At 40.1% G+C, this 15448-nt stretch overlaps 1 protein-coding gene across 8 annotated transcripts in view; it reads left to right on the forward strand.

Annotated features, from left to right (window-relative positions):
- Positions 1-15099, forward strand: part of dock7 (dedicator of cytokinesis 7) — a 193195-nt gene extending 178096 nt beyond the window's left edge. For 5 of the 8 annotated variants that reach the window (XM_070887063.1, XM_070887066.1, XM_070887067.1 and 2 more), the window contains 7 exons: positions 5217-5351; positions 6920-7009; positions 7895-8131; positions 10071-10214; positions 11515-11621; positions 13621-13788; positions 14573-15099. In XM_070887063.1, the coding sequence (XP_070743164.1) occupies positions 5217-5351; positions 6920-7009; positions 7895-8131; positions 10071-10214; positions 11515-11621; positions 13621-13788; positions 14573-14615 (924 nt within the window). In that variant the 3' untranslated portion in view covers positions 14616-15099. Of the gene's footprint in view, positions 1-5216; positions 5352-6919; positions 7010-7894; positions 8132-10070; positions 10215-10927; positions 11008-11514; positions 11622-13620; positions 13789-14572 lie in introns of those variants that run through there. The other 3 variants (XM_070887064.1, XM_070887068.1, XM_070887071.1) reach the window with 2 other exon arrangements.
- Positions 15100-15448: the final 349 nt, after the last annotated feature.

Below are 15448 nucleotides of genomic sequence, written 5' to 3' on the forward strand. Positions count from 1 at the left end.
CTCAGTGTATGCCTGCTCCCCAGCAGGGCCTACCTCCTGGAAAGGAGGAAGGAAAGTCTGCTGCTCTTCTGGCTGTTGTCCAACTATCTAGGAGGCCTCCAGTGTTGATCCCTAGTCTGGCAACCCTGTGAAAAAAGGTACTTGTCATTGGAGCCTTTTTATTTGGTGCCTGTCTCTTTTTAATCCTCTAATCAGAAAGAAGCTGGTGCCGGGCCTAATGCCCACTTTCCCGAAGCACTCTGAAAGTGGGTGGGCCACTGACACTACTAGAGGAAATTGAGGTGGGAAGGGTGGGAACATCCTCCTGTCACATGGCAGTGCTTTCCTGTGCCTGTTGTAGAAGGAGGCACTCCACCTCACAGGAAATTCTGGGAATCCCAAGGCAATGTAAAGGGGGCAGAGAATCAGTGTCACTTTGCTTTTTATTTGAAGAGTAAGTGTTCCCTGGAGGAAAGTCACAAGAAAATTGAGATGATAATGTCTAGAAACTGCACCCAAAGTATGAATTATATGGGCAGTGTTATGTGGGATCAGATATCCCATGGCATTCTTAAGAAACAAGCAGTTCTTACATTGTCCTGTCAAAATTCCTCTCAGGAGGGGCATTTGCCTTGCAAGGGCCCCGTGCAAGGTTTCGGTTTGGGGACCTTACATTTTACTGGACACTTATACTACCTACTTAATCTGGTGCCAAATACATACATGTGCAATCATGAAAAGGCATGTTTGCACTAGATAATATAAAAATAGTTGACAAAATGGTCAGGAATCAGTATTACCATTGAGTAGGTGTCCTTTCACTGGATCCGCTCAGGGTCGTTGGCTGACCCGTGCAGTTGCAGGGTCCTAACCCTGCCGCGATTCCTCTCCACTGAAACCACCAAAAACAGATTAACTAATCATTCCTCTCATTGGTGTTGCTGGGACATTTGTGCAAAATGGCAGCTGTGTTTGCCGACATAACAACAATGATTGCACTTCAAATACTTTGACATTTCTGAGAGATGTGATAAGAAACATTAGGAACAGGATTAGGCCATTCGAGCCTGCTCCGCCATTCAATTAGATTGTGGCTGATCTTTATCTAACTCTATTTACCTGCCTTTGCTTCATTGAAACTCTTGCCTAACAAAAATCTATCTGAAAGCTCCAATTGTCCTAGCATCTTTGGCTTTTTGGGGGAGTGTTCCCGATTTCTACTACCCTTTGTGTGAAAAAGTGCTTCCTGGTTTCACTCTTGAATGGTCTAGCTCTAATTTTAAGATTATGTCTCCTTGTTCTTGGGTCCCCCACCAGAGGAAATAGTTTTTCTATATCTACCCTACTAAATCCTTTTTAATATTTTAAACAACTCGATCAGATCACCCCTCAATCTGCAATACTCAAGGGAATACAAGCTAAGTTTATGCAACCTGTCTTCATAATTTAACCCTCTAAGTCCCGGTATTATCCTGGTGAATCTGCGCTGCATCCCCCTACAAGGCCAGTATATCCATCCTGTGATGTGCCTAAAACTAAACACAGTACTCCAGATAGGATCTGACCAAGGCTTTTATTCAACTGAAGCATAACTTCCTTCCCTTTGTATTCCAGCCCCTTTGAGATATCGGCCTCCATTCAATTAGCCTTTTTGATTGTTTTTTGTACTTGGCTACTAGCTTTTAATGATTTGTGGTTGGACTTCCAAATCTCTATAGGTCCGAGTTTCTCACAATTTATAAACTACTCGGATTTATCTTTTTTGGGCCCAAAGTGGATGATCTCACACTTGCCCACATTAAACTCTATTTGCCATAATTTTTCCCACTCACTTGATCTGTCTATGTCCCTTTGCAACAGCTACACTACTTACTGTCACTCCTAACTTAATGTCATCTGCAAATGTGGATATACAACTCTCCATTCCTTTATCCAAGTCATTAATAAATATGGTGAAAAGTTAAGGCCCCAGATCATAATCCTGAGGAACACCACTTGTCAGATTTCACCAATCATAGAGTACATACTCTTTATTCCTACTTTCTCTCTCTTAACGTTCCAACCAATTTCCAACCCAAGTCAAAAGGCTACCTTCAATTGTGCGCGCGTTCATTTTTTGTAATAGTCTCTTGTGTGCAAACGTCTCGAATGCCTTCTATAAGTCCTTATCGACAACATTCAGACACTCACTTATCTACCTTAGTGACCTCAAAAATTTAACTGGATTAGTCAGACATGACTTAACCTTAACAAGACCATGCATAAGAATTTAGAAAAAGCAGGTCTTTCAAACACATTCACGTGGAAAAACAAACCGTAGATATGTGTGCTTAATGCAGTGTTAATTATAAGTAGAAATAGGGAGTGAATGTTGCACAATTTCTTTTGTTAAATCACTTCTGTCTCATGTCCTGCATGTTGCAATTTCTACTGTCTTAAAGTTACTAATTAGCTGTTAAGTTTAGTATTTGATCCTGTGTTGGTTTGTTGCTGTTCCTTGTGTTGCTTTTTCCACTGTTACCTGCCGAGAATGTGATCTGCTTGTAGATTTTCTATATGTTGCAAACACACGGGTAGCATTTCAACATGGTTGAATTACATACAGCAAAACACACCAAAGAATATTCACTTGCGGCAATGCAAATGTAGCATTACAGAATGTAAAGGCACAAGTTTGTTATCCCCATTCTGCACTACTGTATTATCAAATCAAGCCATACCAAAAAAGAGGCACTTAATGAAGACTGCTGTATCTCTCTGCAGGCAAAAGGGAAAATTGAACGGGGAGTACTGTTGCCATGTCATTGTCTTGTGGCTCTTAAGAGCTGCCAAAGAGGGCAATGGCAGGGGTAGGCAACAGGCTGTCAACTTGCCTCCTCAATAACAGCTCCTCTTGTTTTCTTGAAGCACAAACTGCTGTAGTTATAACCCCTGGTGAGTATCAATACTGATTAGTGTTCGTGATAAAAGGGAGAGTAAGTCTAGGGAAAGTAAACCCTGGTGTCTTTCTGGAAAAAAATGGTTTATGCAGAGAGTACAGAGGATTTCCTGGTGTCAGGCAGCTGCAGGATGGTCCCAAGTAGGTCAAAAATAGCGCCTCCTATTGAAATAAATGGAGTTAATTTGGGACATGTGACTTGAGATATTAATTACATTTTAAAAGCTGCATTTTTTTCCAGAGATGGGGGGAGTACTTTGGAAAGTACTCTTAGACTTTTCATCCTCTTTAAGCTTACTATGCATACACATTAAAATGACATTCAACATAAAAATTTATAAAATATATTAACAGGAAAAAAATCCATGATTGCAATACATGCATTTTAATTTTCATTCTACTCTAAGATGCATTACATGCAGTTGTTTTTAGTGATGTCTTAATTCTCTAACATTCTAAAGGTTTTTTGTTTGCTGTTGATTAATGATTAACTGTGTGTGTACTTCCGGGTCTCAACACATATGTTGGTGTGGATTGATTTGTACTAGTTAACTGATTTTTGTTTTTAATTTTAAACCCAACCAAAGCTTGCTGTGAATTGTATTTTGGCTTTAAAGTGGATACTTGTTATGTATTGCTGATATATGTTATATAGAGAGGAATGACCTACCTCATCCAATATTACTTTCAGGGTTGCTGGAGCATACATTATTAGCACATGAGAAATCTGAGACTTGCACATTGGTATCCAACACAATCTAACCAAGTCTTTCTGTGCTCCCAACAACCATCAGGATCAAATTCGTGAGACACCTGACTTATTGCAGTTGTCGCTGGATATCCCCATTGCTGCGCCATGAATAAACAAAACAGTTGTAATCATTTTAATCTTTGATCATTTCTACCTTATAAATACCAAAAAATTAAGGCTTTTGAGCTTTCTTGGAAGAGAAAGTTGGTTCCAGTTATTTAATGTATAAAAATTAATATGTAAGCTAACTTGTGTCTCAGTTGCTAAACAAATTGCTCAATGTGGATTTAAGTCAGGCAAAGGTGGTTCTAGATCCAATCTGTAATCTGTATTGAGTGAGTTTATCTCAACCAAGGCAGCAACTGGGATGCCAAAAGTGGCATCAGCACTCCCAGTCCAGAGAGGGGGGTGAAATCACTCCTACTGGACAATGTGAATGTGTATTCATTGGGTAAGGACAGAATTGGGATCAGCTGTGATGATCTCACTGTCAACTATCTTACTGACTATCTCTAAATCTACATATGAAGATTGGCCACTTAGAGAGGCAAGGTACTGGATAGTGTCGACAACCGATGGAACTAAACCCCAGCATTGGGTCAGTGCCTTCACAAGAGCAGAGGGAAAATATGTAAAAGTATAATACTGAATATTATTTGCCTAAATACTGCATAAGCAACAGTGTTAATTTGATATTGAAAGGATTAAATTTGATTTTTAACAATAGGTCACTACATTTAAAATTTAAAGCACAATGTTTTAGCAGTAAGAATTCACACTATTCTACCTATTAGTCTGTGATTTGAAGTAATTTGTGTAGGAAAGCATGGAAGTGCAAGATAATGATGCCAACAAAGTACTGCATCATGGGATGGCAGATAGAAAACGTGGTTTTCCAGCCTCTATTGTGCCACCATAGTCTCAGAGAGATGCTAAGTTGAGGCCGAGTAGTTCCCAGAGAAAGGGAGGATCCATTGCTTGGGAGAGGAAGAAATTCTGCAGAACTTTTTGGTAGATGTCAAATGTATTGTAATTTTTTTTGTACATGATTTGTGGAAGTTATGGCTTGACAGATTGGGTATTTCTCATTCCATGCTTCCTATGTTCTTGGCCCACGTGCTTTCCAAACGTTACCTCGAGAAATTGGCAGAGACAGCTCAGACCGTCACCTACCTTGTCTCTTCCCCTCCTGGTAGGGATGGGAGCAGAAATCACCTTAAAATAAAGGGAGACAGTTGGGTCATAAAGGTTAAAATATAATGGATAAATAAAATGTTTAACATGTTGAATGTGAAAGGAACTTGTATAAGGAGGTGAGGGTGAATAATAGAGATGTCAAGAGTGTCATTTATATTGGGAATCAAAGAATATTTAGACAGAGCTTTCCTTTAAGTTTGAATGAGTGGGGTAGAATATACATAGGCTGTGGAGGGAATGGGTTTTTCTTATTTCATGTTTTATATGTGAAAAATATAAACAGGATCATTGCTTCAGTTAGGATGTGTGTGGTTGCTCCAAGATAACCATAAAAATTCCCTTCTTCTGTAGGATGGAAAGAGGATGTTTGGTACTTATTTCCGTGTTGGCTTCTATGGGTCCAAATTTGGTGATCTGGATGAACAAGAATTTGTTTACAAAGAGCCAGCCATAACAAAACTGGCTGAAATCTCGCATCGGCTTGAGGTGAGCTGAGATAATTATGACAATTTTATTAATTTTCTGTTTCCAAAAAATCCTGTTCAATAGCATGTCAACAGGTTGTCGTTTAAAAAAAAAAACTCGGCAATCAACCATGGCATTGTGAGGAGTCGAGAACAGGTGAAGTCTCTGGGTCGAATGTGGTTAGAGGGTGGGAGATAATTGAATTGGGGCAGACAGGGTGTGACAGTGGTGACCAGAAGATGCTAGATTGGAAAGGTCAGATGGGTTGGGTATGCAGGAAGAACAGCAGGATATAGGCAAGAGGGTGAGGTAGAACAGGGTGTAGAAGAGGGCTAGGTAGAACAAGGTTAGAAGCAGGGGAAAGAACATGGAGAAACGTTAGAAGCCAGAGAAAGGGAAGGGGAAATGGGTTGGTAACTGGGAGGAGGAGGAGATAAAGGAAAGCTCGAGGACTGGGAGTTGGGAGAAGGTAGAGCATAGCAGGAGGCTATAGGAGACGGTGTGGTTGAGAGAACTGAAGGCCACTGAGGATGACAGTGCAGTTGCAGCCCAGAGGAAGCAGCCACACTGGTGTGACCCATGACATCAGCAAGTTCAGATAAAGGGGTGGGGGGGAAATGGAACAGATAGATGGAAGGGTCCTGGAAGAAGATAGGCCTGTGCAGGTCGCTCTCTTGAATTCTTTGAGAGCTCTAAATAATACAGCTTAACATTATAGGAGAGGAATCAGTTAACAGAACAATCCACTGAGCGAAATCAGCAGGGGCCAGAGCACAGCAATAAAAATCCAGGAGGGAATTCCATGTTTTCTCACAGGGAAGGCTTGGCATTTTGGTGGGGAGCTCAGATTTCCTGGTGGTATGGGGGTAGGGGGTGGCGGTGCAGGGGGTGGCGGTGCAGGTGGTAGAAAAGTTATGGGTCGACAACAAGCACGGTGTGTGTGGAAAAAGGCCCAGAACAGATCACAGGGCATCAGATGCCAACATCTGGCCGGAGATTATTGGAGGCAGGGAAATCAACAGCCTGATCGGCAGACATTTTAATCCAGCAGGAATTTGCTGGGTTGGGAGGCTGTCAGGAGCAAGACATTTAAATTCAACAGGCTAAGTGGGGTCCTGCTACTTGTTTAGAATAGTAAAGTGGTGAGAGAAAAGCTTGGAAGAAAGCCACAAAACATAATTAAGGTAGATGAAATATTTTTAAAATTAAGTTTAAACAAATGTTGAAAAATGGCTTGCCTCAAAACAACATGGTGATCCACTAAAAAGGGACATCCAGAATTTGCTTTACAATAACACCAGTGCCCATTGCCTGTGACTGCGGGCAGATTCAAATTTATTTTTTTAAACCAAATATACTCACTGTAAAATAGAGTTAGGCTGCCCTTGTAACATTAGTTCACCAGCGGAGCACTTAATTACATTGGAAACCCCCTTCACAGTGCCACCTAGTCATAACTGCAAATATATGTCGACATTCTTAAAATGGATTTTGCCACAGACATATGAGTTTTCATGCATTTTGAAATAGAGTACTGCAACCCACTCATCAATGTTTAACATTAAATGAATGTATTGTTTTTGGATTAGGCATTTTATGGTGAACGTTTTGGGGAGGATGTTGTAGAAGTTATCAAAGATTCCAATCCAGTGGACAAATGCAAACTGGATCCCAATAAGGTAATATTTTATAGTTAACAGCTGTGTGGAGTAATTTAAATGTCTCTCTCAAATCATCTCCTTTATTCCCCTCTCCTGAACATGGTAACTCTTGTTGGGGTTTAATTACACAAGTTCTGTACCTCAAGTGGTCATTCTTCATGTGTGAGTCTAGCCAATGAGTACTGCCAGACTATTTGGCCATGAAAGAGGTTATACCTGAGCTTGTTTCTCACCGAACATCCACTGACACACACTTTCCAGCAGGACTGATTTTTTTCACCTTCCCAGCCTGAGTGTTGAAGCTAGTTGGAGTACCCTGGCTGACGTCACTATTGTGTTGTGACAATGACAGGCAGGTTTCTGTCATTGGCATCGATTCTAGCACCTCACGAATAGCACAAAATGAAGACTGAACTTTGAAGGCGGAATACCTTAGTTTTCAGAATTTTCCAATGTACTTGCATACATTTTACTCCAGACTCCAATGGTTGCACACAACAGTAGAAATGTGGTGCCACATCCCACAAATGCAGAGAGATTCCAGTAACCTGTATTGGGAACTGGGGAACGTAGTACAAGGAGTGGAAAGCGAGGAAGCAGCAGCAGAAAATAGTAAGCAGATTACTGGATTCAGGAAAATGTTCTCGCAGTTTGCTAAGTATGATGATGGGTCCATTTCAACCATTACTAGAGCAGAACCCCACTGAAGCAGGGCATGAGAATGAGGTGGATACTGCTGGAATTGGCACCATGGACTTTCCAGAATTCCACACAATGTTAGTTGGAAGAGTAAGGGTACAGATAATGAGGAAATCCATCCGTAATCTGTAAAGTGGTTTTAAGTGAAATAGCTTGTCATGTGCGTTGTGTGACATTCAGCTGTTTCAAAAATTATTTTTATAGGCCTACATTCAGATAACTTACGTGGAACCATATTTTGACACCTATGAAATGAAGGACAGGATTACTTATTTTGACAAAAACTATAACCTGAGACGTTTCATGTATTGCACGCCATTCACACTAGATGGCCGAGCTCACGGTGATCTTCATGAACAGTTCAAACGCAAGACAATCCTGACTGTGTCGCACGCATTTCCCTATATTAAAACCAGGATCAATGTTACCCAGAAAGAAGAGGTGAGGAAATGAATCAATGTTTCACCATAAACTGTTACATTTTGATGGCATTCATAGATGAACAGAAAATAGGAAGTTCTAGATCTTATTTTGCTATAAATGTTCCTCACAGGAATGTTATGATTTCCAATCCATTTTTAGTTGTAACATTGCATAAGTCCCTCTACCTGTCACTACAGCAACATGGCCATTTTCATAATTTTATTCTTGCATGGATCCAGAGATACCTGTTTGATCAAGGGAGCGTCCTTAACATTTTTATATAGTTGGAGCTTAAAATCTATTTTGACTTATCCACAACTGATTCACCCCTGAAATCTATTTATACAGAGGCTGGTGTTCCACTTATAAATCCAGTATTTGAACTTACTTTTTCATCTTAACATAGGAATATATATCTAATTTTTACATAGGTGCTAATTTTGTAGGATATGTGACTGTTCCTTTTTAGAGAGGGTAATCATTTTCTTCACAGATTATGCAGTTAAGTGGCTGTCTAGCTCCCAGGCTCTGCCAATGCTGCTGCTGTTCCTTCATTTTCTTTCTCCCTGCTTCTTTGTGATTTCACAGCTGAGATTAGGATCTGAGTGGGTGTGGTTAGGGGTGGGGGGGGGGGGGGGGGGGGGGGGAGGAGAATCAAACCAGTGCTATTGTGATGGCTTAGTTGGTAAATACATAGCCTGATTACCGAGCTATAAAACCTGAGGGTAATCCTCCACTCTGTTGTACGTGGAGATTAATCTTGTGAAAATGACGGGCCGTGATTTAATACAATGATTTAATTGTATTGAGAATTACAACTGGGTATGCTTGAAACCACGGCTAAAAAAGGTAATATTAGCATGGATGGAGGATTGGCTAACTAACCGAGAACAGAGAGTTGGGATAAATGGTTCATTCTCTGGTTGGCAACCAATAACTAGTGGCATGCCGCAGGGATCAGTGCTGGGACCCCAACTATTTACAATCTATATTAACGACTTGGAAGAAGGGACTGAGTGTAACATAGCTAAGTTTACTGATGATGCAAAGATGGGAGGAAAAGCAATGTGTGAGGAGGACACAAAAAATCTGCAAAAGGACATAGACAGGCTAAGTGAGTGGGCAAAAATTTGGCAGATGGAGTATAATGTTGGAAAGTGTGAGGTCATGCACTTTGGCAGAAAAAAAATCAAAAAGTAAGTTATTATTTAAATGGGACAGATTGCAAAGTGCTGCAGTACAGCGGGACCGGAGGGTATTTGTGCATGAAGCACAAAAGGATAGTATGCAGGTACAGCAAGTGATCAGGAAGGCCAATGGTATCTGGGCCTTTATTGCAAAGGGGATGGAGTATAAAAGCAGGGAAGTCTTGCTACAGCTATATAAGGTATTGGTGAGACCACAGCTGGAATGCTGCGTGCAGTTTTGGTTTCCATATTTACAAGAGGATATACTTGCTTTGGAGGCCGTTCAGAGAAGGTTCACTGGGTTGATTCTGGGAATGAGGGGGTTGACTTATGAGGAAAGGTTGAGTAGGTTGGGCCTCTACTCATTGGAATTCAGAAGTATGAGAGGTGATCTTATCAAAATGTATAAGATTATAAAGGGGCTTGACAAGGTGGATGCAGAGGATGTTTCCACTGATGGGGGAGACTAGAACTAGAGGGCATGATCTTAGAATAAGGGTGCATCCATTTAAAACAGAGTTGAGGAGAAATTTCTTCTCGGAAGGTTGTAAATCTGTGGAAGCAGGGACATTGAATTAATTTAAGACAGAAATAAAGTTTCTTAAACGGTATGGGGTTATGGGGAGCGATCAGGGAAGTGGAGCCGAGTCCATGATCAGATCAGCCATGAACTTACTAAATGGCGGAGCAGGTTCGAGGGGCCGTATGGCCTACTCTTGTTCCTATTTCTTATGTTCTTATGGAATCCAGGCTGTTTTTGTTATCTACAGGTCATTTTAACACCAATCGAAGTGGCAATAGAAGACATGCAGAAGAAAACTCAAGAGCTGGCTTTTGCAACGCATCAAGAGCCAGCTGATCCTAAGATGCTTCAAATGGTGTTACAGGGCTCAGTGGGAACAACAGTTAATCAAGTATGGATTGAAATCTACCAGAAAAAAAATATGTTGGCATATTTAACCAATCACTGACAGCAGTGAAAGCTATGTGACAACATTCTTAAGAGTGTACTAGTGTAACACATTATTCCTTGAAGTTCAGGTCAAGATCCTCTGATAGCTCATTTAATAAATGCACCACCATATAAGCCATATAGATGAGGAGGGGCCCAGATTCCATCCTTGCGCGGTCTTGAGTTGATCTCAGTAGGTGACAGTCAGGGTTGTACCATTGGCCTCAGGCCAAACGGACGATAAAATCAGCTAGCGTTTCCACTCCTAATCCCTATTCAGGAATCGACAAAAAAGTGGGCATTTGAGGACATGGTCCAGGTTTGACTGTGTGATATGTCTTTCCCTTTCCCATTCCCCTCAGTCGAATAGCCTACTCACTGTTGGGCTCAAAATTGAAGTATGACCACTTGGGTGATGTAGTGGAGGGTGGCGAGTGCCCATGAAACTGTGCCAAATTGGATGAGGGAGGGGAACATTTCAAGATTATGTTGAAGGTACAAACATTCTAAAATTAGAAAAGCAGATTAACTGGATCTTGGGGATTAAAGCACAAAGAAATACAGTGCAGCACTAAACTCAGCTTTATTAATTCACATAATTAGTCTAATTTAATTTGAACCTCTAATGTAAATAGAGTACCTTAAATTTAATTTTATTGCTTGTGTATTATTAAGGCCAATTCCTCAGGGGCCAGCATCCAGAAATGCCTGTCCTGAGTGTAGGAAAAAGGGAGCAGAGACCAATGATGCCAACAGTAAGTATCACTACAAGGTTCTGACATAATTTTGGCATCAAAAATTTACCTAGTAATCAATGAAAATCCTTTTTAAAAAAAAAAAATGTTAGCACCTTTAACTTTTATTATTTTACAAAATTTTACCATTCAATTTAAAGAATTAAAACTTTTAAACAGAAAAATGGCTAGAATAGGTTAAAATTAAAGTAAATAGGCAGAATAGGAGGCAAAAAAGGGAAAACAGAGCAGACACAGGTTAAGTGCTTAAACTTTTTCTGTACAATTTTCCGTTGCTTAGGATTAATACACTGATAACGCTACTCTTGACATTTGGATTTATTTTAGCATCACTGTGTATGAGTTGAAAACTAGACAGCCAGAAACATGAATTTCCCTTGATCTGTGGTCAAGCATGAATGAGAAATTCTTGGCATTGTGCCTGTATTCTGCTGTAAATTCTTTTGATGGTAATGGAAGTTAAATCACAGTTCCTGTTTCTATCATATGTGTAACCTCTCCACACAGGGACCTTTAGAAGTTGCTCAAGTGTTTTTATCTGAAATACCCAATGATCCCAAACTGTTCCGGCACCACAACAAGTTACGCCTATGCTTCAAGGACTTCACCAAAAGGTATGATTTTATACTGTTTTCCATCATCATCATGGGCAGTCCCTCGGAATCGAGGAAGACTTGATTCCACTCTAGAAATGAGTTCTTAGGTGACTGAACAGAACCACACAGTCCCTGTCACAGATGGGACAGTCGTTGAGGGAAGGGGTGGGTGGGACTGGTTTGCCGCATGCTCCTTCCGCTGCCTGCGCTTGGTTTCTGCATGCTCTTGGCGCTCAGCGACCTCCTGGATGCACCTCCGCCACTTAGGGCGATCTTTGGCCAGGGACTCCAAGTTGTCGGTGGGGATGTTGCACTTTATCAAGGAGACTTTGAAGGTGTCCTTGAAACGTTTCCTCTGCCCACCTTTGGCTCGTTTGCCGTGAAGGAGTTCTGAGTAGAGCGCTTGCTTTGGGAGTCTTGGGTCAAGCATGTGAACAATGTGGCCTGCCCAGGTGAGCTGATCGAGTGTGGTCAATGCTTTAATGCTAGGGATGTTGGCCTGGTTTCCACACTGTTGTACGATTGCCTTTGCTCTGCATTTGTCCCCATTTACACTGCATGACAAATTCACATTGGCAACATTTCAAATGTCCATGTTATGTTGAGACTGATCTCTCAGCCACCCATGATTGTAACAAAATAGCCACCTGCCACAACATGTGGTTAATTTGTACCTGCTACTTTGCCCATATGATTCTGGAATAAAACCTCAGGCTGCCCTGCCCCTAGATGTGCACATAGCCTTGTATTACAGGAGTGCAATATAAACTGACTGAACTAATATACACGTTTTGCATAGACTGCAATGCACTGTTTACTTATATGTGTTATGTGCATTATTCACAGTGGTGTGTATTAGTTAGGAATAATTTTATTGTACAAATATAAATATTATTAAAGTACCCTATAGTCCCATTGCATCACTCCACATAATCATTCATTGATAATTGTAGCATCTGTCACATTGCTGTTGTCCAGTACAGGGCTGATTAAATCTAGACTGAACACTGTACTGTGTTCAAATAAGCATCTGATTTTGTGAAATTATATGAATTTTAAGGGTAGTTTTACAAGTAGTATTAAGAAATGATGGCTATTGTCTTTCTCCCCCACCCCACCCCCCATTACTCCCACCTTCCTGTTGTCAATTTGCCTTGCCCTACCAATTCCACCCACCTACTTGTATTTCCAACATTAGATTTCTTTCTGAATAAGACCTTCCATTTAGTACCAACTTATGGACAGCTTTAGGTTGTGGTCTCATGTCCTCTTAAAAACAGACATTTACAAATAGAGACTTTATCCCATTGGAGCCGAGATTTGCTCAAGATTGTTTGAATTCTACATTTTCTGCACATGTCCTACTCTACACATTGAGCGCAGTTTGGCGTACACATTTTCTCCTTCAACCATGCTGTTGGGGATAGTATAGGTTCAAAGAAAATCCTTCCCCACGGGGAGCAAAAGGATAAAGTAATGGGAGAGTCAACTTGGGCTGCTCTCATGTACATTTTGCAATTGGATCAAGAGCAGAATTCAGGTATCATGTTGGTTGGAGGAGCAGTGTATGACGCACAGAACTTTAAAGGAAAAACAGGAGGGAGATAAAAACAAGGGGAATAGAATGCACGCCACAAGGATTTTAGTAAAGTGTAATGAAATCTTTGTGCAAGATCCACTTGAATGTGGAAAAACCCCAGCACAGTATAATTACAAATTTTGTCCTTCCAAATTTGGGTTGTTTGCAGAAAACATTTTCAACTGTAGTGTTAGTTACAGGTCAGTCACTAGTAATGGTAGCAGTGGGACCAACGAGAAGAATTAGGAGCATCACACCAGCGCATTGAACAATATTAAAACATATTGGCACAAGTATGATTTTATTTTTCAATTTGCTGCCAAGGCTAAATAATTAAGCCTAGTGACAACATTGAGTAGCTAGACATTCTTATTTCCTGTTCAGTAGCCAGGCGAGATGGGGAGTTGGAGTTTACTGATTACAGCTTGTTTAATTAAGATGTGAGGATGCCCTGCGGAAGAACAAAAGTTTGATAGGACCTGACCAGAAGGAATATCAACGCGAGCTTGAACGTAACTATCACCGCCTCAAAGAAGCTCTTCAGCCTTTGATAAACAGGAAGATTCCCCAGCTTTACAAACCAGTTCTACCGATCAGCTGCCATAGGTAGGTTTTAATTAGTATAAATACAGTGATGAGGTTGCTTTTGTTCATAAGGCTGAGACTGAAATATGCTCATCACTGTCTACTTTTATCGTACTAATTATTTATTCAGAGATTGTTGATCAAATTGCATTATTAATGCTGCCCCAGAAATCCTCATGAAAGAACACTAAATATCTCATTATTGAAAGATGTTAATTGTTCTACTCCTCCTATAAACTTAGTGTAAAACTTATTACTATACGTTAATTAATTTATAGTTAACTTTATGCTCTAGTTAAAAGCATCACATTATTCTACAGTAGATTTCACCTAGAAGTGTGTTATAACAAGACAAGTCAGCTACTCTGGTCATACAGTTGTCTCTATATGCATGGGTGCTGCTTTGAAAACACCATTCACAAGGTACTATCAGATCAGTAGATAAATCTACCACCTACTGAGCTATTAAGCCACACCGATTAGGATGGGTCCATGTTCAATTCACAAACTCACCGAGCTAGCTCAGCTCAGCTAAGATGGCTGTTAGTGATATAAAATCAGCCAGGGTTCCCAGTCAAGCTGGAACTGTGCACATGTAGATTCCGGTTTGAGAACAGGTTTGGTCTTGGCTGTGATGCATCATTGAAAAGCCTGCCAAAACATGCCACTTGGACAAGGTTGTGTAGAGATGTAATCCAACAGGAGTCACACCCTTTAGGAAAGGTGAATAAACCTCAGTTTTTCATTATTAGCATACAGTAAATGCAAGCCAGTTGTGGTTAATTCGTACATGTTTTGTTTACAGAGATTCTTTCAGCAGATTGAGCCTTCGCAAAGTGGACATCTGAAAAGGTGAACTAGGCACTTATCTATGCTTGTATGTGACAGAGGGTAAAAAAAAATCTATCCATTTCATCAAACAACAAATATGGAAATGACATCTATGTAAAAGAAACACAAATTCATACCTCAAATTTTGATAGCATCCCCAAGTATAGAAATTTTAGATACACTACATTTCTTTAAAAGATGTGAAGAGGTTGAGGATAAATGGCAATTGTCATGGTACTAGTAATTATTCCAACACACACTCATGGTTACATTTGCTTGCACGAAGTCTCAGTATTGTGCTTCTGTTAGTGTTGTCACTAGCATTTACAACTGTTAAGATTCACTAATTGGTCATGCTTACTACTATTTATCTACCATTATGTATTAAAAGTTCTTAATATTATTTACTATTAGCTGATGTACTATTTATATCAGAAATTCACACAAGATCTTTTTGAACAGTTTTGTGATTGGCATTGTTAATTTCATTTTTATTTTTTAAAAAAGGTACTATTAAATATTGAAATCACTTCAATATGGTATATTTCTTGATTTCACTCCAACCTGTTCATTTTTGCAGTAGTAGGTGCTAGATTACTGAAACTGCTTAATTAATAATCTCTCTTGTCTATACAACCAGCAGAGGCTTTAAGCTAATAATTTCATTAAATCGCTACCCCTATTTGCAACATGATCAAGATAAGAAATTCTTCAACCAAGCTCTTATCAAACATCAGGTATGGTAATGCTGAACATTTTTCAGCAGTTCTGGTTTAATATGTAGCTAAATGTAAAAGGAGGAAATTGAATGAATTGCTTGTTTTAGTGATCCCTGCAGGAAGTGTGCATG

Source organism: Pristiophorus japonicus, chromosome 8 (assembly GCF_044704955.1).
Source record: "Pristiophorus japonicus isolate sPriJap1 chromosome 8, sPriJap1.hap1, whole genome shotgun sequence".
In the NCBI taxonomy this organism is placed as follows: Eukaryota; Metazoa; Chordata; class Chondrichthyes; family Pristiophoridae; genus Pristiophorus; species Pristiophorus japonicus.